Genomic DNA, 26,555 nt, shown 5'->3' on the forward strand with positions numbered 1-26,555 from the left:
TTTCAGCATTAACTCAAAAGTCTACAGTCCAAAGTCTCACCTGAGACACCTGAGACAAGGCAAGTCCCTTCTGCCTATGAGCCTGTAAAATCAAAAGCAAGTTAGTTACTTTCTAGGTACAATGGGGGTACAGGCATTAGGTCAATACGGTCATTAGAAATGGGAGAAATTGGCCAAATAAAGGGTCTACAGGGCGCATGCAAGTCCAAAATCCACTAGAGCAGTAAAATCTTAAAGCTTCAAAATGATCTCATTGAACTCCATGTCTCACATGCAGGTCATGCTGATGCGAGAGGTGGATTCCCATGGTCTTTTACAGTCTGCCAATGTAGCTTTGCAGGGTATAGCCTTCCTCCTGGCTGGTTTCATGGGCTGGTGTCATGTCTGTGGCTTTTCCAGGTACATGGTGCAAGCTTTCAGTGTATCTGCCATTCTGGGGTCTGGAGGTCTGTGGCTCTCTTCTCACAGCTCCACTAGGCAGTGCCCTAGTGGTGACTCCCTGTAGGGGCTCTGACCCCACATTTCCCTTCCACACTGCCCTAGCAGAGGTTCTCCATTAGTTCTCTGCCCTGCAACAAACTTCTGCCTGTGACATCCAGGCATTTCCATATATCCTCTGAAACATAGGTGGAGGTTTCCAAATCTAAATTCTTGAATTCTGTGCACCTGCAAGCTCAACACCCATGGAAGGTGCCAAGTCTTGGGGGTTGCACCCTATGAAGCCACAGTCTGAACTGTACCTTGCCCCCATTTAGTCATGGCTGGAACAGCTGTGATGCAGTGCACCAAGTCCATAGACAGCACACAGCAGAGGGATGCTGGGTCAGGCCCATGAAACCATTTTTCCTTCTTGGTCTCATGGCCTGAGATGGGAGGTGCTGCTACAAAGTTCTCCGACATATCCTAGAGACATTTTCCAAATTGTCTTGGGGAATATCTTTCATTCCTCATTATTTATGCAAATATCTGCAGCCTGCTTGAATTTCTCCTCAGAGAATGAGATTTACTTTTCTATCACATTGTCACATTGCAAATTTTCTAAACTTTAATGCTCTACTTTCCTTGTAATACTGAATGCCTTTAACAGCACCCCTGTCATATTTTGAATGCTTTGCTGCTTAGATACCCTAAATCATTCTATCAAGTTCAAAGTTCCACAAATCTGTAGGGCAGGGGCAAAATGCTGCCAGTCTCTTTGCTAAACCATAACAAGAGTCACCATTGCTCCAGTTCCCAACAAGTTCCTCAACTCCATCTGCAACCACCTCAGCCTGGATTTTGTTGTCCATACCATTATCCACATTTTAGTCAAAGCCATTCAACAAGTCTCTAGCAAATTCCAATCTCACCCACATTTTCCTCTCTTCTCCTGAGCCCTCAAAAGTGTTCTGACCTCTGTCTGTTACCCAGTTTGAAAGTCACTTCCTTATTTTGGGGCATATTTTCAGCAGTGCCCCACTCTACTGGTACCAATTTACTGTAGTAGTCAATTTTCACCCTTTTAATAAAGACATACTCAAGGCTGGGCAATTTACAAAAGAAAGGTTTAGTGGACTTACAGTTTCAAGTGGCTGGGGAGGCCTCACAATCGTGGTGGAAGGCAAGGATGAACAAGTCCTGTCTTATATGAATGACAGCAGGCAAAGAGAGAGCTTGTGCAGGCAAACTCCCCCTTATAAAACCATCAGAAATTGTGAATCTTACTCATAATCAAGAAAACGTCATGGGAAAGACCTACCCATCATTCAGTTACCTTCCACTCATCTGTCCCACAATACCTGTGAATTCAAGATGAGATCTGTGTGGGGACACAGTCAAGCCATATCACATATGTTCATTACAGGAATATTTACAATAGCAAAGACATAGAATCAAACTAAATGCTCATCAACAGTAGACTAGATTAAAAACATTTGGTACATACACACCATGGAATGCTTTGCAGTGATAAAAACATTGAGATCATGTCCTTTCAGCAACATGGATAGACCCAGAGGCCATTATCCTTAGCAAACTAGAACAAATACTGCATGTTCTTACTTATAAGTGGGAGACAAGACTGGTTGTTTAAGCTAAGCAAGAAGAACACATGGGTACTAGAAGGGGAACAGCAGAAACTGAGGCCTTTGTAATAGGGGTGGGTGTGAGTAGGGAGACTATCAGAAGAAATACCTATTGAATACTATGCTTATTACTCAGGTGATGAAATTTTCTGTCCACCAAACCTCCATGACATACAGTTTACCTATATAAGAAATGTGCACATGTACTCCTAAACCTAAACAAAAAATCACAGCCATATATCTTCAAGTATTTCCCTATCATCTTTCTGCAATTATAATTCAATGTATGTTAGAGTTTTGCACTGTGAACTTTATACTTCTTTTATAGTATTTTCTGCATTTACTTTATTACTCTCTGCTTTGTTCTGCGTATTTTCTTCTAATCTTTCCTCTACTTGACTATTTATCTCTTTAACTGTTTCTAATAATCTGTTACATCCAACCATTGAGATCTAAATTGTGTTTATTGTATATTTTAATTTTCACATTTAGTTGGTTCAGTGTATTATGCATCTTCTGTTTTAATTGTATACATGAGGCACATTTAAAAATGCTTGTTTTTCATTAGGTGAGTCATCTATATGTTTTATTTTGCTTTTGTCTTTTGATCAGGCCTTGTGTTCTCCTATACTTTGTTATTTTTGAGTGCTGCATTTTGCATATAAAAAAATTGTAAGATGTAGTAAGACTTTTACTATGTTGGTTTTCTTTAAAAGAGGATTGACTATTTTTTATAGCCAGAAGCTAAGATTGAAGATATAAAAATCCCAGACAATGTTAATCCAATGAAGAAATGAGATGACCTAAGCTGGGCTTGGGTTCCTTTGCATACTACTCCTTTGTCTATTCATCCCTACTCCAAAAGTGAAGTCCTCTGTGGTCTCAAATAGAAAGCCTGGTTGTTTACAAAGGACTATTTTCCTTGGTAGGCTTTGAGTTTCACTTATTCTTCAGGGAACAGAATCAATATAAAGTTCCACCCCGCTTTTCAGGCTTTCATTTGTGTCTTTAGACTTATTCTGTACTCTTAGAGAAAAGAGCCCAAAAGCAGGGTTTAGCACTCTAGCTTTTCTTTGAAATGTTATTCCCACAAATTCTTGACTTTTAAAGTTTTTAAATGCTTTAAAATGCATGTATTTCATATTTTTCTAGGTCTTCCATTTTTTCTTATTTTAAATTTGGTATGAAACAAGTGATTTCTGCTTTTTTAGAAGATATATATCTATACTTTACTGTCTACTTTGGCAATAAATATGGGTTACAGAGAATTACTATAGACTATGGCATATGTTAAGGCAATATCTACATCAGTTAGTATTTTCGATGTATTTTTTCATTGGAGCAAATAAATTCAAATTCTGGGCTGTTGTAAGCATCATCTGAGCTAGCAAACACTTTTGTCTCATTCAGATAAATGGAAAGCATTAGTAGTTCTTTGGCTTCAGCTGGAAGGAACATAGAAAATTCTGCCTTATTCTTGTATTAGTTCTCCATCTTGGAGTCATAATTTAATGCATAGTACCTTTGCTCACATCAGATCATTTTTCAGAATTAAAGATATGTTTGTGTATCTTTTACCGTTTTCCAGTAACAGAACATAGCATCTTGACGTGCTCTTTAAATCTTAGAAGTGACCCAAATTACATTTGTGGTGTCTAGATTTAATCCATTTATTAGGCAAGTTGAAAACGGCCAACTTTTAATGGTGGCTATTACATAATAAATCAGGTTGAGTGGTGCCTATTACATGATAAATATCTTTAGCTAGTTCAGGTAAGTATTTATGAGACTCTATACCTAAGGCCCTTATGACACAGAAGTTCCACTAAACCTACAATGAGGTAAATGTGCTCAATGGAGCCAATGACAAGCCAATTTATGGAAAGAGCAATGTAAATCCTTAGGGAATTATGCCCCTGTTGGAAAATTAAAATTTCTTTCTTGTAAAAATAGTTATTGAATTAATATTGGACTAAAGGGATTGAATTAATGGACTACATATCATTATGGTTGCATCTGACACAAATTCAGGCCTTGATCAAAATCCTGTAGTTTAACCTAAAATTGCAGAACTGTGACTACCTGTTTTTCTGATAAGTAGAACATCAACTTCAGTTCAAGGATCTCCGCCTTTGAGCTTCAGGACTTCTTGGGCAGGGATTCCTAACAGCAAGAGTAAGGTGACTATTTGCTGGTATTATAATTGGGTAAGAAAATAGGAGGCTGGTTCATTCTGGCTGAAATATGGCTTGCTTTCCCTAAATATTTCATAATATGAAACTCATATTTTATTTTTCATTTTACCTTAGAATTTTCTTATTTACATTACAGGCTTTACACATTACTTGGCATTCCACTACTGTTCCTTGGTAAGAGCCAAGTCTTTTTCCTAAGAGATTGTTCTAGAAAAAAATGTGTTTGGAGAGAATACTTCATTTGAATTTGTTCTGAATATTCTAACTATGTTATCTATATTGACCTTACTGCCTCTTTTATTTAAAACAGTGATGATGTAAAAGTCACAGACTGTGTCTGCACACATAAATTGCAGAATTATTTTCCTGATAGGAAAACTCAAGTGACGAGTTAAACTCCCACCAAAGGTAGAGTATGCCTTCAGTTGGTATCTAGTTCTCTAGGTGTTATGTTTTCTTGTTGGATCCACCATTGCTTGTAGTAATCTGTGAAAGGTCTCAATTTCCTGGAATGAGATTGGGTAGATATGGAGACCTGCGTTTAATTAGGAAAGAAGTGTCTTAGGGATATTCTGTTTGAATGACTGAAGGATTTAATTTCAACAGAACTCTTCAACATTTTAGTCATTCAAATAGCTTATTTCTAAGACTACTTCTTTCCTAAGTAAAAGCAAGAGAAAGCTGTGTCATTGACTTTTTTCAAAGTTAATTCCCTATATTTTCCTTGTTAGCTGCAGAACTTAATAGCTAGGCACATGAGTGTTATCACAAATCCTCAATAACAGCAAAGTAATTATGGGTGCTTCACCATAATTGACTGAGAAGAGAAACATTCAAGTAATGAATTTTAGTGTTGCTAAATTGTTTGTTTGTTTATTTGTGCCACTAAATTATGAACTTGTCCAGGTTAATTTCCACTAATTAGGTCAATTTTTGTATAGTCATGCAAATGCAGAATCTTTGTTTTTCTATGAAGAATTTTTTTCAGCCGTTGAGGATATTCAACTACCTTTGTACAGTAAATATTGACATTATGTTTAAGCATCTTTATATTTTTAGCAGCTGCTTTAAATACTTCTATACTTTTCTGAAACACTGCATTAATGAGGAGCCTGTGTGAAAATATGAAAACTGTAGCCACTAAGAACTATTTCTAGATCCATGGATAAACCATCCATTTTCATGTGTTTTATGATCACTCATAGATGCATGAAGTATCTACAGTAACCCTCAGTAAAAGAAGCATTGATTTTTTTGGACCAAGTACAAAGCTCAAGATGTGAGTTCTTGAAACCACTGACAGGGATATTCATTAAAAATTCCTGTGATATGTTTAAATATAGGTAATATCTTTTTATTATTATTAATATTATACTTTAAGTTTTAGGGTACATGTGCACAATGTGCAGGTTTGTTACATATGTATCCATGTGCTATGTTTGTGTGCTGCACCCATTAACTCGTCATTTAGCATTAGGTATATCTCCTAATGCTGTCCCTCCCCCCTCCCCCCACCCCACAACAGTCCCCGGAATGTGATGTTCCCCTTCCTGTGTCCCTGTGTTCTCATTGTCAATTCCCACCTATGAGTGAGAACATGTGGTGTTTGGTTTTTTGTCCTTGCGATAGTTTACTGAGAGGTAATATGTTAACTATCATATATTTTCATTGGAATAATTCTAGTTGAGAAAATTAATCTAGCAGAACACAGACATTAATCAGAGTATACAAAGTATATTTGGTTTTAGAACACAGTCTGATAGGCATTATTTTCCATTTTGCCATTAAGTAGATAAACACGTTCCATATTACAGCTATAATAAATAAACCAACATATTTATTATTTTAATTTATAGGTTATAATGTTTTACATGATACATTAATGAATATGTAGAATTACTTTTAGATATATTTAAATAAGAATTTAAAATTGCATATCATGTCAAATATGTTAGAGTGTAAAGGAATCAATGACTATTATGTTGTGGAAGCATGATATGGATTTTTATGTGTAAACCTAAAAATTATTTCAACAGACATATTAGTGTACGCATGTAAAGAAATACATGCTCTGGAAAGTACCTTGTGTACTGTTATTAAGAAATATTTACAAAAGTGTAATCGTTAAGTATTTTAGAGGGTTGTGTTTGTGTTTATGAAATTTTATCTTTTGAAAATGTCATGTTGTGAAGAAACTGTGTTAAATTTTTTTATTAGAAATGAGTTAACTTGGTGGTTTAAGTTAATAGTCTATTAGTACTCTCTTTCAGTTTTTTAAGGTATTAAATCTTTGATGACTTAAACTATAGGGGATAGTTTTCATATCCTGTTTTTTCAAGTAAACTGTTAAACTGCCCATTAGATTTAGCATGATGAAATTTATCCTTGATGATTACATAGAGAAAAGGAATGAATACTTGCTCAAGTAAGATGTGAAAAACAAAGAGAATTGGATGTAGACTACATTATACCCTTGTGTTCTTCAGCAGGTGTGTCTCCATCAGTCTACAGCTTCAAGAATGACAGAACTCCGGAATCAGTGGGAAGATATAGTGTGAATGACACATAGACTGTCCATCACAGCTAGCTTCTAGAGACAGCTTGAACTCTGCCTGCATGTGCTCTCTGCCACTACCAGATCCATGTAAATGGAATCATCTTGACTACATTTTAGGTTTAGTCATTCTGTATGTTTCTTCAGCGGTGAATAATCAGAAAGTTGGGTTTGTATCTCTGCTTGTCCTATTGTTCTCTTTTCTTTAGGTTTGTCCTTAACTACAGGCATAGAGAAAATACTAATTTTTTTCTTTTTGAAATTTATTTATTTATTTATTTATTTTTATGAGGATTTGGTCTGTATCTATTTGTTATGGCTACGCCAAAAACCCTCCTGAATCACCCCAGGGAACAAAGCAGGTTGCGCTTCCAGTATTTCCTCATTAAAGGAAATCTTTTTGAAGAAGAATTTTAAAAGAATTGTAGCCTCACTTAATTATCACATTAATCTTCTCATTACTTGTAGATATTTATTTATTAACTACAATTTCTGTTTTCTTATTTGATTCTTCTTTTCTTTCATCTTCAATATTTAGCTTTATCTGTGATAATAGATGCATTTTTTCCTATAATGATGTTGCTGGAAGTAGGGACCCCGAATGGAGGGACTGGCTGAAACCATGGCAGAAGAACATAAATTTGTGAAGATTTCATGGACATTAATCAGTTCCCAAAATTAGTACTTTTATAATTTCTTATGCCTGTCTTTACTGCAGTTCTGAACACAAATTGTGAAGACTTCATGGCCATTTATCACTTCCCCAGTAAATACTCTTATAATTTCCTATGCCTGTCTTTATTCTCCTAATCCCATCATCTTCATAAGCTGAGGAGGTATGTCACCTCAGGACCCTGTGATGATTGCATTAATTGTACAGATTTTTTGTAAAACGTGTGTTTGAACAATATGAAATCTGATTGTACAACATGGGTGTTTGAACAATATGAAATCAGGAAACCCTGAAAAAGAACAGAATAACAGCAATTTTCAGAGAACAAACAAAGATAGCCATAAGGTCTGACTGCCTGAGTGGTCAGGCAGAATAGAGCCATATTTTTCTTCTCACGGAGAGCCTATAAACAGATGTGTGAGTAAGAGAAATATTGCTGAATTCTTTTCCCAATGAAGATGTGCTCTGTGACATCATGGATGTAATCATATTCCTGTTCACTATTTCATTACACATCCTGTTCTCCTGAGCTCTCAACTGTGACACAAGCTTTAGAGAATACTAAATAGGACTGAGTAACAATGTTATAGGATTTGTCCTCCTTGGCCCAACTCAGGGTCCTTATGTGCAAAATGCATTATTTGTCATGTTTTTACTCATATACACTGTGACTGTGGTGGGGAACCTGCTCCTTGTGGTGACCATTATTGCCAGCCCCTCCTTGGGCTCCCCAGTGTACTTCTTCCTTGCCTGCCTGTCATTTATAGATGCTGTGTATTCCACCACCATTTCTCCCATATTGATTATAGCCTTACTCTCTGATAAAAAGACTATTTCCTTCCAAGCTTGCATGGGCCAGCTATTTATAGACCACTTATTTGGTGGTGCTGAGATCTTCCTTTGGGTGGTGATGGACTGTGATTGCTATGTTACCATCTGTAAGCCACTACCCTATTTGACCATCATGAATTGACAAGTTTGCATCCTTCTCCTGGTGGTGGCTGTGACTGGAGGTTTTGTACATTCTGTGTTTCAAATTGCAGTTGTGTATCGTCAGTCTCGCATTCTGTGGCCCCAATGTCATTGACCACTTTGTCTGTGACATTTACTACACATGATTGGAACTGATATGAACTGACACCTACTTTATAGGCCTTACTGTGGTTGCCAATGGTGGAGCAACCTGTATGGTCATCTTCACCCTTCTACTAATCTCCTATCCAGTCATCCTAAACTCCCTTAAAACTTACCATCAGGAATGGAGGTGTAAAGCCCTGTCTACCTGTATCTCCCACATTGCCGTGGTTGTCCTCTTTTTTGTTCCCTGTATTTTCATGTATGTTAGACCTGTTTTGAACTTTCCTCTTTATAAATTCATGACTGTATTTTACACAGTTAACACACACCCATATTGAATCCACTAATATACGCACTGAGAAATTTAGAGATGAGAATTGCCTTAAAAAAAAACTCTGGTGTAAAAACTTAACTACAGTTAGATTAAGAGTGCTCCTTGTCTTTTATGTAGGTATATGTAGACAACGTCTTTCCCATGAGATTGTTAGATTGTTATGGAATCATCACAAATTGAGGTGCCACTTTTTTTTTTTTTTGAGATGGAGTCTCACTCTGTTGCCCAGGCTGGAGTGCAGTGGCATGATCTTGGCTCACTGCAACCTCCATCTCCCAGGTTCAAGCAATTCTCTGCCTGAACCTCCCGAAGAGCTGGGATTACAGGCAACTGCCACCATGCCAAGCTAATTTTTTTCTTTTTCTTTTTTTTTTTTTTTTAGTAGAGATGGGGTTTCACCATCTTGGCCAGGATGGTCTCAAACTCCTGACTTTGTGATCCACCCACCTTGGCCTCCCAAAGTGCTAGGATTACAGGCATGAACCACCGTGCCCAGCCGAGGTGCTACTTTTTATTCTGGTCCTCCCTTCATGCATGGTGCAAGGTTCCACAGTTTTTGTGAGTTAAAACAACCAGCATTTAAGTATTTCAATTGTTTTCAGGCCAGAAATTCAGGCAATTGTTGGCTGAGTATTTCCTCTATTTTGTTTGACAAGGACTGAAGTCAGTGTCTTTTTCATCTGATAATTGGGTAGTTGTAGGATGCAGGTTAACTTACTTTACATTTATACTATATCGGAAGAGATGACTGTAGGACATCCACTGGGTCCCCCTTCCTATCCATTTAGATGAAAACCAGAAGAACCAGAAGGGGAGTCAGGCATTTTACATGGTGCTAAGAGATCCCATTAATAGAAATTAGAGGTGTCAGGCCAGTTAATGGCTATGTCCACAATTGGCACAATGTCACTTGCACCATATTCTATTAGACAGGTCGCAGATAAGAGGTTTTACAGAAATAGAAGATAATCCTTGATGGGGAAGTGGCAAAGTCACTTTGCAGAGCAGCATGTGGAACAATTACCTACATCTCAAAAAGAGTGCAATGGAATTTTATTTGTGTTGAGTTGGATCCATAAATCATCTTGCACTAACAACATCTTAACAACCTTGGGTTTCTAGTTCCTGAATACAGTGTATCTAATAGGTATTTTAAATATTTATTTTTGGAGAGTTTTGTAGTTTTTATTAGCGTAGGGATCTTCCTCATCTAGTCCAAAGTATTTATGTCTTTAGATTGCATCATAGGTTTTTATTTTAAAACAAAATTCCAATTTTTATTGTCGCTAGTATATGTAAAGGAAATTGAATTATTTATTTGGCAATTGAGTTCCATAAGATTGCTAAATTCAGTTCTTATTCCTACAAAATTATTTCTATAGATTCTTTAGAGTTTTCTAAAACACTATCATTTTCTCTACAATTAAGTATAGCTCATTACATGGAAGGATATAGAAGTGTTTCAATTTCTCTTTGTGTCATTCTTAGAAGGTTGTGCTTTTCCTACATTTTACCTATCATCTATGCTGTCGAATTAATTGAAGTAGTGTTTTTCATAACAATCATTTTCTACCCTTTTAAAGTCTAAATGATCTGTGGGATGATTTGTTTATTTCTGATACTGGTCATTTGAATTTCTCTTTGTTTTCTCTTGATCACTCTTGCTAGCAGTTTATCAGTTTTATTATAAAAGTACCAAGTTTTGGCTAATTTATTTTTTCTATTTCATGTTTTTCATTTTCTTGACTTTTGATCTTATGTTTATTATATCCATTTGTTTAATTAGCTTGACTTTTATTTGCTCTTCTTTTTTTTGTTTCTTAAGTTGAAGGCTCAGATGGCTCTTTTAAACCTGTGTTTTAAATGTAAGGATTTTTGCTATACATTTTTCTTTAAGTACTGTTTTAATCACACCTTACACATTTTGATATGTTTTTGTTATTGCTTATTTCTAAGTATTTGCTTATTTCCCTTATACATTTTTATTTGATTCATAGGTTCACTAAATATTTATGGCATAATTTTTAATATTTGAAGAATAGTCTAGATATATTTATGAGTTATTTATTTAGTCATAACAAATTATTCCAAAACTTAGTGATTCAAACAATATGTACACATTCTCGATTTCTGTAGATCAGTAAACTAAGAATGGCTTAGCTGGTTCCTGTGTTTCAATGTCTCTCACAAAGCTCTAATCAAGGTGCTGGTTCGACTAGAGTCTCATATGAAGGCTTGGCTGAGGAAAGATCCCGTTCAAGCTGGCTGTTGGCAACATTCAGTTTCTAAGTAGAAATGAAAAATCTTTTGAATATGTAATTATTCTTATATCCCACAGCATTTTGAAATTGTTTTATATACTTTACTGCTACATGTTATAAACTCCAGAATATATTATTAATCTCACCTTAAACCATTAATTTTATAAATCAATTTAGAGAAGAATATTTATTCTGTATACATTGTTTCTACTAACTTCATTCTTTTCTATAAATGTGATATTCAAGTAATATTGCTTTCTTCTTGCTGAGGAAATTTTTTTTGTATTTTTTGTAACGTGGGTCCACTGGTTATGACTTTTCCCACCACTCAAATACTTAGCGTATTACTGAGTAGCATAGAGGTATGTTGAGACTACGTTCATTTCTCCCTTCTAGGGAGAATAGGTGAAAGCTTGAAAGAGTGAGTAGAACTATTAGCAGTTTAGAAGGGTGAAAAAGAAGTTTGGAGTTCAATCTGCATGATTAGAGTCACTTATTAAATACTTCAGCTTTCCACTGAAACTTAAGCAGATGTATGTCTCATCACTAATGACTACATCCCCAAATTAAGAATTATACTATCAAATTTTGAGACATTCCTTGTATTAGTGAATACTTGGATTGCTATACAAATATTAATACTTGAAGCTGGTTAATTTGTAGAGAAAGGAGGTTTAGTTAGCTCATTGTTCCACAGACTTTACAGGAAGAATGATTCTGGCATCTGTTTGACTTCTGAGGAGGCCTCAGAAAATTTACAATCATGGCAGAAGGCAAAGTGGGAACAGGTACATCTTACTAGACAGCAGCATGAGCAAGCAGGGAAGGTAACACATAATTATAAATCACAAGATCTCATGAGAACTTACTGTCATGTTGACAGCACTAAAGGGAGAGGTATTAAACTATGAGTCATGGCACTGACTCACCCTTTAGGAGGCCATTCCAATGTTCTATCTAGACAACAGCTCGTTGGTGATGAAATGTGGTCATACTAGTGCATTCTACTGTGGTGAGTTATTTGCTTTACTTCACTTACTAGAAAAGGTATCCCTTGGTTAGCAATGACAATGTTTGTTGTACAATGGCAATCGAGAATGGATTATTCTGCATGAGTAATAAATAAGACTAAAGTACTGGGACAATCATATAACCCAAATATATAATATAATGACAAGATGCTGTTTCCACCACATTGAGATTTGCAATGAAGTAAGCTGTCACAAGGTTGTTGGTGGTTTCCCTGGCTATTTATGCCATGGTAGGGAGTCAATTATGGGCAATTTTGATGGCATTTTGGACCCTGAGCTCTGACAGTCCAGTTTCACCTGCTTTTGCCATACCAAGCATTTTGGTAACATATTTTGTTGTCTTTCAAATATAGTTTGTTTTTGTTGTTTCTAGTGTTATTGAATTATATTTCACATATATTTTATATACTTAAGATACAATATGATGTTTGATAAATGTATACATTGTGAAGTGATTACACTACGTAGCTATTTAATGTATCCATTATCTCACATAGTTACCTCTATTTGTGACAAGAACATTTAAGGTATATCCCTTAGCAAATTTCATGTATCCATTATTTATTACTAATTATTATCAACATGCTGTACCTGAGCTCTTCAGAATTTATTCATACTGCATAACTGAAACTTTGTACACTTTGACCAACATCTCATTTTCTTCAGCCCTGGTCCCTGGAAACCACCATTCTAGTCCCTGGCTTTTATGAGTTTGACATTTTTTAGATTGCACATGTAAGTGAGATGATGTGGCATTTATGTTTCAGTAGAAGAAAGAGAACCCTTGTTCACTGTTGTTGGAAATGTTAAATGCTATGGCCATTATAGAAAACTCTATGGAGATTCCTCAAAAAATTAAAATTAAAAATATGATTGGCCGGGTGCGGTGGCTCACGCTTGTAATCCCAGCACTTTAGGAGGCCGAGGCAGGCGGATCACGAGGTCAGGAGATCAAGACCACGGTGAAACCCCATCTCTACTAAAAATACAAAAAGAAAAAAATTAGCCAGGCATGGTGTCGGGCGCCTGTAGTCCCAGCTACTCGGAGAGGCTGAGGCAGGAGAATGGCGTGAACCCGGGAGGCCGAGCTTGCATTGAGCCGAGATTGCGCCACTGCACTCCAGCCTGGGCAACAGGGCGAGACTCCATCTCAAAAAAAAAAAAAATATGATCTGGCAATGTGACTTTTTGTAATATATGTAAAGGAAATGAAATCAATATCTTGCAGAATGCCTGCACTTCCACATATAATGCAGCATTATTCATAGTAGTACAGCTGTGAAAACAAAATGTATCAAAGATGAGTGGGTAAAGACAATATGTATCCAATGTAGAATGATATTTAAGTGTGTATATATATATATGAATACCTAATATTATGTTATTAATTACAGTCATCATGCTGTACCTTACATTACCAGAATTTGTTCATTCTGTATAGCTCAAACTTTGTGCCTATAGATGTAATACAATATTATACTATATATATATAATACCATATTATTTAATCTTAAAAAGAAGAAAATCCTGCCATTTTTGACAATGTGTATGGAACTGAAGGACTTTAATAACTTCATTATTTTATTTCACTTTAAATTGGTGAATAATAATATTATATATTTATAGTGTACAATATGATGCCTTTAAATCACTTGCAGTATCATGGATGAACTTGGGGGGCATTATGCTAAGTGAAATGTGTTCTTGAATGAATGTTTTGTGCATTAATTTTTCAGTCTTCATTATTTTCTAATTAATACAACTAAGATTTAGGTTAATTTTACAAGTTTTGGTAGGTTGTATTTTTATAAACATTAAGCTCAAAGTATTTTCTTCTTTCCATTTTCACCAATAGGTTTTTAAAAAGTGATTTACTTAACTTTCAAATATGCAGAAATTTCTAAAGAATTTTATTTTGTTTTATATTTTATAGTTTAATTTTTCCATAAGATATTGGGGTACAGGTGGCATTTGGTTACATGATTGAGTTCTTTAGTGGTGATTAGTGAGATTTTGGTGAAACCATCACCCAATCAGTATACACTGCACCATATGTGTAGTCTTTTATCCTTCACCACCCTCCCACTCTTCCTCTCAAGTCCCCAACATCCATTGTATCATTCTTATGCCTTTGCATCCTCATAGCTTAGCTCCCACATATCAGTGAGAACATACAGTGTTTCGTTTTCCATTCCTGAGTTACCTCACTTAGAATAATGGTCTCCAATCTCATCCAGGCCACTGCAAATGTAGTTAATTCTTTCCTTTTTGTGGCTGCATAGTATTCCATCCTATAAATATACACCACAGTTTCTTTATCCACTTGTTGATTGATGAATATTTGGGTTGGTTCTGCGATTTTGCAATTGCGAATTGTGTGGCTATAAAAATGCATGTGCAAGTATCTTTTTTGTATAATGACTTCTTTTCCTCTGGGATAGATACCCAGCAGCGGGGTTGCTGGATCAAATAGTAGTTCTACCTTTAGTTCTTTATGGAATCTCAGCACTGTTTTCCACAGCATCTGTACTAGTTTACATTCCTACCAGCAGTGTAGAAGTATTCCTTATTTACTGCATCCACACCAACATCAACTGTTTTGTTTTTATTTTTTGATTATGGCCATTCTTGCAGAAGTGAGGTGGTAGTCCATTGTGGTTTTGATTTGCATTTCCCTGATCATTAGAGGTGTTGAGCATTTTGTCAGGTTTGTTGGTCATTTGTATATCTTCTTTGGAGAATTGCCTATTCATGTCCTTAGCCCATTTTGATGGGATTGTTTTTTTCTTGCTGTTTTGTTAGAGTTTGTTGTAGATTCTGGATATTGGCCCTTTGTCAGATGTATAGATTGTGAAGATTTTCTCTTACTCTGTGGGTCATCTGTTTATTCTGGCTGACTGTTCACTTTACTGTGCAAAAGCTTTGTATTTTTTTTAGGTCACAGGTATTTGTCTTTCCTTTCATTGCATTTGCTTTTGGGTTCTTTGCCATAAAATCCTTGCCTATGTGTAGAAGGGTTTTTCTCACGTTATCTTCTAGAATTTTTGTAATTTCAGCTCTTAGGTTTAAGTACTTAAACCATCTCAAGTTGATTTTTGTTTAACGTGAGAGATGAGGATTCCGTTTCATTCTCCTATGAGTGGCTAGACAATTATCCCAGCACCCTTTGTTGAAAAGGGTGTCTTTTCCTCACTTTATGTTTTTGTGTTTGTTGTTGTTGAAGTTCAGGTGGCTGTAAGTATTTGGGTTTATTTCTGAGTTCTCTTCTGTTCCATTGGTCTATGTGCCTATTTTTGCACCAGTACCACGCTGTTTTGGTGACTACGGCCTAATAGTATAGTTTGAAATTAGGTAGTGTGATACCTCCAGATTCATTATTTTTGCTGTGTGGGCTCTTTTATGGTTCCATATGAATTTTAGAATTGTTTTTTTCTAATTCAGTGAAGAAGAATAGTGGAATTTTGATAGGGATTGCATTGAATTTGTAGATTGCTTTTGGCAGTATGGTCATTTTCACAATATTGATTCTACCCATCCAGGAGCATGGGATGTATTTCCATTTTTTGGTGTCATCTATGATTTCTTTCAGCAGAATTTTGTAGTTTTACTTGTAGAGGTTTTTTGACTCCTTGGTCAACTATATTCCTATTTTTTTTTTTTTTTTTTGCAGCTATTGTAAAAGGGGTTGAGTTCTTGATTTGATTCTCTGCTCGGTTGCTGTTGGTGTATAGAAGAGCTACTGATTTGTGTACATTAATCTTGTATCTGGAAACTTTGCTGAACTCTTTTTATCAGTTCTAGGAGCTTTCTGGAGGAGTCCTTAGGATTTTCAATATAAACAATCATATCGTCAGCCAGAGTCCAGGACTGTTTTTGTTGGTAATTTTAAAATTACCATTTCAATCTTGCTGCTTTTTATTGGTCTGTTCAGGATATCTAATTCTGCCTGATTTAAGCTAGGAGGGTTGTATTTTTCCAGGAATTTGCTCCATCTTTTCGAGGTTTTCTTGTTTATGTGCATAAAGGTGTTCATAGTAGCCTTGAATGATCTTTTGTGTTTCACTGATGTCGATTGTAATATTTCCTGTTTTGTTTGTTAGTGAGGTTATTTGGATTTTCTCTCTTCTTTTCTTGGTTAATCTTGTTAACGGTCTATCAATTTTATTTATCTTTTCAAAGAACTAGTTTTTTGTTTCATTTATCTTCAATATTTTTTGTTTTTTCCAATTTCAATTAGCTCTGCTCTGATCTTGGTTATTTCCTTCCTCTGTTGGGTGTGGGTTTGGTTTTTTCCTGTTTCCCTAGTTCCTTGAGGTTTGACCTTAGAGTGTCAGTTTGTGCTCTTTCTGTCTTTTTAATGGAGGGATTTAAGGCTATAAACTACCTATTACCACTGTCTTTGTGGCATCCCAGAAGTTTTGATAGGTTGTGTCATTATTTTTAAATTTTCATCTTCATTTCCTTTTTGAGCCAATGCTCATTCAGGAGCAGGTTGTTTAATTTCAATATATTTGCATGGTTTTGAAGGTGCCTTTTGGAGTTAACTTCCAGTTTTGTTCCACTGCGGTCAGAGAGAGTGCTTGATTTAATTTCAACTTTCTTAAATGTATTGAAGCTCATTTTATGGCCTATCATATGGTCTGCCTTGGAGAACATTCCATGTGCTGTTGAATAGAATGTGTATTCTGCAGTTGTTGGATGAAATGTTCTGCCTATATCTGTTAAGTCCATTTGTTCCCAGGTATAGTTTAAATCCATTGTTTATTTGTTGACTTCCTGTCTTGATGACCTGTCTAGTACTGTCAGTGAAATATTGAAGTCTCCTGCTATTATTGTTTTGCTGCCTATCTCATTTCTTAGGTCTATTGGTAATTGTTTTATGAATTTGGGAGCTCCAGTGTTAAGTGCATATATGTTTAGTATTGTGATATTTTTCTGTCACACAAGGCCTTTTACTATTATATAATGTCTCTCTTTGTCTCTTTTAACTTCCATTGCTTTATTTATTTTTATTTATTTTTTTAATTATACTCTAGGTTTTAGGGTACATGTGCACAACATGCAGGTTAGTTACATATGTATACCTGTGCCATGCTGGTGTGCTGCTTTAAAGTTTGTATTGTCTGATATAAGACTAGCTACTCCTTCTCGCTTTTGGTGTCCATTTACATGAAATGCCTTTTTCTACCCCTTTATTTTTATTTTATGTGAGTCCTTATGTGATAGGTGAGTCTCCTGAAGGCAGCAGACAGTTGGTTGGTGAGTTCTTATCCATTCGTCAGTTCTGTATCTTTTAAGTGAAGGATTTAGGCCAGTTATATTCAATGTTAATATTGAAATGAGAGGTACCATTGCATTCGTTGTGCTCTTCCTTGCCTGTGTACTTTTGTTCTTTTGTTTTTGCTTTTTAACTTGTATTTTCGTTTTATAGTTCCTGTGTGATTTATGGTTTAGAGTTTCTGTTTCATTGCATTTCCAGGATTTGTTCCAGGATTTCAAGCTCCTTTTAGCAGTTCTTGAGTGGTGGCTTGGTAATGGTGAATTCTCTCAGGATTTGTTTGTCTGAAAAATACTGTCTTTTGATATATGATACTTAGTTTTGTGGGATACAAAATTTTTGGTTGATGATTGTTTTGTTTGGGGAGGCTGAAGATAGGGCCCCAATCCCTTCCAGCTTATAGGGTTTCTGCTGAGAAATCCACTGTTAATCTGATAGGTTTTCCTGTTTAGGTTACCTGGGGCTTCTGTTTCACAGCTTTTAAGATTCTTTCCTTCATCTTAACTTTGGATAACCTGATGACAATGTGCTTAGGCAAAGATGTCTTTGTTAGATAAATTTCCCAGTATTTTTGTGTTTCTTATATTTGCATGTCTAGGTCTCTAGCAATTCCTCATCATTTGGGTAGGCTCTATCAGAGGGAAGGTCTAGGGCTGGAGGCTGCTGTTCAGATATTTTTGTCCCATGAGGAGTTCCCTTGATTTTCCCCTTTTTCCTTTGGATGTGGCTTTCTGTCAGCCAACCTGCAGTGATTGTTGTCTCTCTTCTGGATATAGCCACCCAGTGTGTCTACCCTGCTCTAGGCTGGTACTGAGGGCTGTCTTCACAGAGTCCTGTGATGTGAACCATCTGTGGGTCTCTCACCTGTGGATACCAGCACCTGTTCCAGTGGAGGTGGTGGAAGGTGCAGTGGACTCCATGGGGGTCTTTAGATTTGGTGGTTTAATGCTCTGTTTTTGTACCAGCTGGCCTCCTGCCAGGAGGTGGTGCTTTCCAGAAAGCATCAATTGTAGTAGTGTGAAGAGGGACTGGCTGTGGGTGGGGCTGTAGAACTCCCAAGATTATATGCCTATGCTGTTTGTCTTCCACTACCCCTGTGGATAGAGAAGGACCATCAGGTGGGGGTGGGGCTAGGTGTGTCCTAGCTCAGACTCTCCTTTAGTGGGTCTTGCTGTGGCTGCTCTGAGGGATGGTTGTGATATTCTGAGGTCACTGGTGTGTTTACCTAAGAGGATTGTGGGTGCCTCTGCTGAGTCATGCAGGATGTCAGGGAAGTGGGGGAAACCCAGCAGTCACAGGCCTCACCCAGCTCCCATGCAAACCAAAGGGCTGGTCTCACTCCCACCGTGATGCACCCTGCCCCCCCACCCCCCCACCCCCTGCCTCAGCAGCCCGAGTCTGTTTCCAGGTGGAGGGCAAGTCAGGCTAGAAAACTTGCCTGAGGATTTCTGCAAAAGAAAAGAGCTTTAGTTCTTCCCCAACCTGTGAAGTCTGCAAACCAGATTTGAGCCCTCCCCCAGGTTCTGGCCATGAGGCTTCTCATCCCTTTCAAATTGTTGCAAAGTTCAGCTAGAGAAGTCCTTCTCCCTGGGGAGTTTCACTCTCTGGTCCTCTAGCCACCCACCTAATGGATCCCTGTGGTGCCAGGCAGGAATGGGCTGCTTGGGGATCAAGTGAGCTCCCAGGGTCTTTCTGCTGTTTCCTCTATCCCTGTATTTTTCTTGGCTTGGCTCTCTAACTTGACTCAGCTCCAGGTAAAGTCGAGAACTTCTCCTGCAAACAGACCTTCAGCTTCCCCAGTGCGAGTGTGTGTTCGGGAGCAGGGGGTCTCTCCCACTTCCAAGGTTGAGGCAGTATTTGAGGTGCTTCCTGCATCCTACAGGAGCAGTCTGCCTCTTTCAGAGGGTCTGTGGGTCCTCTCAGGATGGCTAGTTTGTTCTTGTAGTCAATCTGGAGCTAAAATTCACAATGCCAGCCTGCATAAGCTTTTCCGTCTATCGCTGCAATCTAGTTCTACCTCCCCTCCACCATGATCCCTGAAATCCTCAGTCTTAAAAATACCTGGGAGTATATAACATTCTGATATAGTTTGGCTGTGTCCTCACCCAGATGTCATTTTGGATTTTAGTGCCCATTATCCTGATGTGTCATGGGAGGGACCAGGTAGGAGGTAATTGAATCATGGGGGGTGGTTTCCCCCATGCTGTTCTCATAATTGTTAGTGAGTTCTCATGAGTTCTGATGGTTTTGTAAGTGTCTGGTATTTCCCCTGCTGGCACTCATTCTCTCTTCTGCTGCCCTGTGAAGAGGCATAGTTGTAAGTATCCTGAGGCTTTCCCAATCATGCAGAACTGGGAGTCAATTAAACCTCTTTTCTTTATACAGTACCCAATCTTGGGTATTTCCTTATAGCAATGTGAGATGGACTAATATACATGCATTTCTTCTTTAAAAAATAAATTTGTACTGTAACTATATTTACTTTCTAGCTTAGTAATAAGTATGGATTGCAGATTGTTACTATGGACTATGGTATATTTTTTGCAATTTCTACATTAGTTAATTTTTTATGTACTTTTTATTATTGGACCAAATAAATTCAGATTCTGGGCTGTCAATAGGCATCCTGTGATCTAACAAACACTTTTGTGTCATTCTGAAAAGTTGAAAGCATTAGTGGTAATTTGAATTCAGCTAGAAGGGACATAGAGATTTATGGCTTATTTTCATATTGGTTCTCCATCTTGGCATCATAATTTAATCCATGGTATCTTTGATCATATCTGATAGTTCTTCAGAATTAAAGATATGTTTGTGCATCTTTTACCACTTACCAATAAGAGAGCACAGTGCTTATAGACATGCTCTTCAAATTTTTGAAATTGATACATATTACATTTGGGATGAATGAATTTAACCCATTTATTAAGTAAGTTGAAAATGACCAACTTTTAGTGGAGCCCGTTAAGTGATAAAGACTTTAGCTGGTTCAGATAAGTATTTATGGGACTCTATCTAAGGCTCTTATGATGCAGAAGATCCAATATTTAACTAAACATATGATGAGCTGAAGGTGTTCAAAGGAGCCAGTGGTAAACCAAGTCATGGAAATAACAATGGAAGCCGTTAAGCACTGGTCCCTTGTTGGCAAATACAAATTTCTTTATTGTATTGCATTGATGTTGGAATAAAATTAAAAATTGAATTAATGGACTACAGATGATTATGTTTATATCTGACATAGAGGTCTTGATCAAAAGCCTGTACTCTAACCTAAAACTGCAGAATTATGATTACCTACTTTTTCAAGAATCAGAATGTCGACTTCTGCTCTTAGGCTCTCTGCCTCTAAGCCTCAGGGCTTCTTCAGCATGGACTTTCTAACAGGAAGGGTAAGGCCCTCCTTGTTGGGAATATGTTTAGGGAAGAGAACCTGGGGCTGTTTACCCCTTCATTCTGTCTTAAATATTACTTGCCTTACCTCAGTATTTCATAATGTGAAACTCATAATTTATTGTTCAATTTATTTTAGAGTTTTTCTTTTCACATCATAGGCTTTGCACATTACTTGGCATTTCCTACTCTTCCTTGGTGAGATCCAAGTCTTTTCCCTCTAGGGAATTTCTAAAGGGAAAACAAGGTGTTCGGGGAGTTTACTTCATTTGAATTTATTCCAAATATTCAAATTAACTAATCTATAATGACTTTACTCTCACTTTTATTTAAAGTAGTGATGATGTAAAAGTCATAGAATGTGTCTGCACACATAAATGGAAATATTATTTTCCTGACAAAATAACCCAAGAGATATCTGAAGAGTTAAATTTCTGCCCAAGGATGAATATGTCTTCAGTTGGAATCTAGTACTCTAGGTGTGATGTTTTCTTGTCCTATCCTTCATTTCATGTAAAAATTTGTGAACATTCTCAATTTACTGGGATGAAGTTGGGGAGATATAGAGACATATTTTTAATTAGGAAAGAAGTGGACTTACGGGTATGCTGTGGGAATGTTGTTAGAATGACTGAAAGACTGAAGAGTTTGGCATCTGCCTGTGAGAAAGCTCTGTCATTGGTTTTTTCATGAAGTTAAATTTCAGCATTTTCCTTGTTAGGTACAAAGCTTAATAGTGGGGCATGTGAATGTTATTATAAATTTTCAATCACAGTGAAGTACTTCTGGTTGCTTTGCCATAATTGAGGAAACTTTCACATCACAAATTTTAGTGTTGGTATATTTTTATTCACTTGCGTCACCAGATAAGGGTCTTGTCCAGATTAATTTCCACTAATTAAGTCTATTTTTACAGAGTTATGCTGATAATATGTTTGTTTTTCTGTGAAGAAATTTTCCAGCAGGTGAGAATATTTAACTACCTTTCTACATTATGTTTAAGCATCTTTATATTTTGGTCATCTGTTTTGGATAGTGCCATACTTCTCTATCAACCAAGATAATGAGAAGCCTGTTTGGAATTGTGGAAACTGTAGCCACTAGAAACTAATTCCATATCCATGGATCAACCATTCGTATTCATGTGTTCTATGATCACATATAGATACCTGAGGTATCAAAATTAATGCTCAGTGAAAGAAGCAATGCTTTTTTGGACCATGATGTGAGTATTTAAATCCACTGCTGAGATATTCATTGAAAATTCTTGTGATATGCTGAAATGTAGGAACGTCTTAGATACTATATGATTTTGTTTAAGGAATCTAATTGGGAAAGTTAAGCTAGAAAACATAAAAACTTTTCAGAATACACTATGTATATTGCATTTTAATATATGGCTTAATTTTTTTCCTTTTCTGTTTGCTAAATATGAAGAAAAGCATGTCCCATATTACATGTATAATAAACCAATAGATTTATAATCATAATCTTAGTTTATGGAATGTTATATTTTATATGATGTATCAATAAAGGTGTACAATTACTTTCAGACATATTTGATTAAAGAGTTTTAAATTGCAGATCATCTCGAGTGTGAAGGAACCAATGCCTGTTATGTTCTGGAAGCATAATATGGGTTTTTATCAATGAATCTTAAAAATATCCCAGCAAGCATACTAGTAGATATATGCAGTGGAAAGTACCCAGTCTACTGTCATTTAAATAGGTTTATAAAACTGTGACTATCAAATATAATATTATAGAGGTTTTTTAGTTATTATAGCATTTTATCTTTTGAAAATGTCATGTTCTTAGGAAACTATGTTAAATCATTTTTTTATAAAAATGTTAACTTAGCAGTTTACATTGAAAGACTTGTAATGCTATCTTTCAGTTTCTAAAGTGTTCCATTTTTAATTACTTAAAGTATAGAAAATAGTTTACATACCCTATTTTTACAAGTAAACATTTAAATTACCAAAAGAGCTATCCTGTTGAACTCTAGTTTTGGTGATGAAAGGGGGAAAAGTCACTAAATCTTGCAGAAAGTAAGGTGTGAATAAATAACAGAATTGGCTATAGACTACATTACTCCCTTGTATTCTTCAGCAGGTGCATCTCTATCGGTCTATAGCTTCAACAATGCCAGAACTCTGGAATCAGCTGGAAATGGTAATGTGAGGGAAACATGTAAAATGTTCATCACAGCTGGCTTTTAGAGACAGCTTAAACTCTCTCTGAACAGGTCCTCTTTCACTGCCAGATCTATGTAAATTGATTCATCCTGTCTACATTTGAGGTTTAGTAATTCTGCAGTTTCCCTCAGCAGTGAATAACCCGGGTTTGTATCTCAACCTGTCCCATTTTTCTGTGTAATTGGTTTGTCCTTCACCGTCAGATCTAGAGATTTAGAGAAAAAATTTATTTTTCCTTTTGAATTTTTTTTTAATAGGACCTGTTCTGTGTTTGTTTGGGCTACCACAAAAAAAACCTCCTGAGTCTCCCCAGGGACCCACAGGAGGTTGCACTTTCAGTATTACCTCATAAATGGAATCTTTCTGAAGAGAATTTTAAAAGTATACTAACCTCACTTAATTATCCCATTAATCTTATTGCCGTGGATACTCATTTGTTAAATACAATTTCTCTTTTTGCTTATTTTAGCCTTCTCATTTCCTGAGCTCTTCCCCACGGTGGGTCCAAGTTTTTACTATAATTCTACTTGCTTCTCATTAAGATATATTACATCACAGGTAAAATTACTACTCATATAATTAAATCATTATTTTCTAAGACATACAATTTTATTGTTTGCCCATAAAAGGATTTACTCAATTATATGTTTATCCTGAACTATGTCTGTAGCTCTTTTCAAGTTGACAGAGATCTGCATATTTGGTTGTGATTCTATGTTCACAATGAAGAATACAAAAACACTAATAATAGCTATCATTTATGAGCACTTAAGAGGCACCAGCTAGTGTTCCAGGCACTTTACTTTGTCTTAATTAAACAACAACTCTAAGAGGTAAGGGGTATTGGGATCCCCATTCTAAAAAGGATGCAAGTTAGGGATAGAGAGCCTTAGTAAATGGCCCAAAGTTTCATAAAAAATGGTGAGGCTGAGGTTGTAGCTGAAGCAGTGTGGCTCCAGTGTCCACATTATTCACCACATGCTACACTTTCTCTCCAAAGATGTCTTGGATCTTAAATAGGTACATACTGAGTGAGAACTTGTAGTCACTATTTACTCGCTGTAATCATGAAACCCCATGTCCCACTGACTACCATTTTTCATGTAACAGACATAAGCTTGGAAATTTTTATTTATTTATAAATTTATATAGAGAAAAAAAAAGTCAGCAGAATACCATAAAGGAGAGGTGCACTAATAGTTCTGTAGATAGTTGACTAGAAAGGATTTTGAATTTCTCAATTTAATCCCAGTGTTTTGCAGTGAGTAAACTGAGACAGACTTGTAAATGCATTCAGAAAATGACTCAAATCCATGCCTTCTTACAGTGAACTTGGAATTTCTCCTAGAGTATGCTTCTTTTGGTATCTGGTAACTAAGATTCTATCTTTGAGTACTCTTGGTATCTAAATAATGTTATGAATAAAATCATGTCCTACTCTTCTGCACCTCTTTCTACAGTGTATTTTCTCATCTTACAGTACCTACCTCATCTCAAAAATTGAGAAAAAATACTCACTGCTTTTTGGCAGTTGGTGATAGTCATGAGTTAGTTCACTTGAGTTCAAAATTAATTGCTGATAATTAGAATATTGTCTGTAAATTTTATAAAGATTAGTTTATAGGCAAGGATAAAATGGAGATAATCACAGATCCTTATTAGGTGGACAGAGAGTCAGACCAAGTAATTGCTACAGGGAACAATGTGATAAATAATATCATAGCATTTATACAGCTCAGAATACTGTGTTTTGACATTTAATAAAAGACTAATGTAGCTTAAACATCCTTTGAGGCATGAAGAAATGAAGGTCTAACCATAGAAGACAGACTACTGTGTGAGGTATTTCAGAAGATGCTATTCTTGGTGCTACACAAAACATATTATAAAGATACCACAAATACAAACACAAAGGACTAAATCTATGTCAATTTATTTATTTAGTGTTTATTACCACCATCAGAGAGTAAGTTTCTTGAGACCAAACACCCATTGCCTATTCATCACAGCTGACTTCTGTGCCAAGAAAAAATGTTTTAAATAAGAAGTTATGAAATATGTGAATGGCTGTTGGGACTTTAACTCTTCTTCTGTATAGAATATTCACTAAAACATAGAAGCATTTACCAGTGGCTGAAACTAAAAAATTTGAGGAGAAATAGAATCATCAGGGAAAGATGAGCTCTTTGGGTGAGGAACTCAGTAGAGACTCACTAAATGTTTATTGTGTGTAAATAACTATTGAGGATAAACGATGAAGATGTGCTCTGCGACACAATGGATGTAATCATGTTCCTGTTCACTCTCTGATACAAGCCAGAAAGAAGACGAATGAGACAGAAGAACAATATTACAGAATTTGTCCTCCTGGGCTTTTCTCAGGATCCTGAGGTGCAAAAAGCATTATTTTTCATGTTTTTATTCACATACTTGGTGACAATGGTGGGGAACCTGCTCACTGTGTTGACTATTATTGCCAGCCCTTCCTTGGGATCCCCAATGTATTCCTTCCTTGCCTGCCTGTCATTTATACATGCTGCATATTCCACTACCATTTGTCCCAAATTGATTGTAGACTTACTCTTTGATAAAAAGGCTATTTCCTTCCCAGCGTGCATGGGCCAGCTATTTATAGACCACTTGTTTGGTGGTACTGAGATCTTCCTTCTGGTGGGGATGGCCTATGATCGCTATGTGGCCATCTGTAAGCCACTGCACTATTTGACCATCATGAATCAACAGGTTTGCATCCTTCTCTTGGTATTGGCTGTGACTGGAGGTTTTGTGCATTCTGTGTTTCAAATTGTTGTTGTGTACAGTCTCCCTTTCTGTGGCCCCAATGTCATTGACCACTTTGTCTGTGACATGTACCCATTATTGGAACTGGCGTGCACTGACACCTACTTTATAGGCCTCACTGTTGTTGTCAGTGGTGGAGCTATGTGTATGGTCATCTTCACCCTTCTACTCATCTCCTATGGGGTCATCCTAAACTCCCTTAAAACTTATAGTCAGGAAGGGAGGCGTAAAGCACTGTCTACCTGCAGCTTGCACATCAATGTGGTTGTCCTCTTTTTTGTTCCCTGTATTTTCATATATGTTAGACCTGTCTCAAACTTCCCTATTGATAAATTCATTACTGTGTTTTATACAGTTATCGCACCCATGCTGAATCCTTTAATATACACGTTGAGAAATTCAGAGATGAGAAGTGCTGTAAGAAGACTGTTGTGTAAAAACTAGCTGTAGTTAGAATAAGAGTGTCCCTCCTCATGTAGATAAGGAGGTATGTAGAAAACATCTTCCCAGTGTGGTTTTCTTCCACATGCCCAGCACAGAATGGAGATTCAGTGTAATAAGTAATTAAAATAGATGCTCCTCTTCAAAAGTGAAGGCTATGGTGCTACCTTCTGTGTAATTTATTTAAAGACTTTGTGGAATATAAAAGCACCATATTCACAAATATCTTTGAAGCTGGCTGTTCTCAGACTTGGGCTG

At 36.5% G+C, this 26,555-nt stretch overlaps 1 protein-coding gene and 1 pseudogene across 1 annotated transcript; both read left to right on the forward strand.

Moving 5' to 3' along the window:
- The first annotated feature begins 262 nt into the window (after positions 1 to 262).
- On the forward strand, positions 263 to 17,708 carry LOC116464218 (olfactory receptor 4A5-like; annotated as a pseudogene).
- A 7,680-nt stretch (positions 17,709 to 25,388) lies between these two features.
- On the forward strand, positions 25,389 to 26,300 carry LOC116464216 (olfactory receptor 4A5-like). The gene has a single exon (XM_032147504.1). It carries the CDS (start codon positions 25,389 to 25,391, stop codon positions 26,298 to 26,300), a length of 912 nt encoding a protein of 303 aa, XP_032003395.1.
- The last annotated feature ends 255 nt before the right edge of the window (positions 26,301 to 26,555 follow it).

Source organism: Hylobates moloch, unplaced genomic scaffold (assembly GCF_009828535.3).
Source record: "Hylobates moloch isolate HMO894 unplaced genomic scaffold, HMol_V3 SCAFFOLD_293, whole genome shotgun sequence".
Taxonomy (NCBI): domain Eukaryota; kingdom Metazoa; phylum Chordata; class Mammalia; order Primates; family Hylobatidae; genus Hylobates; species Hylobates moloch.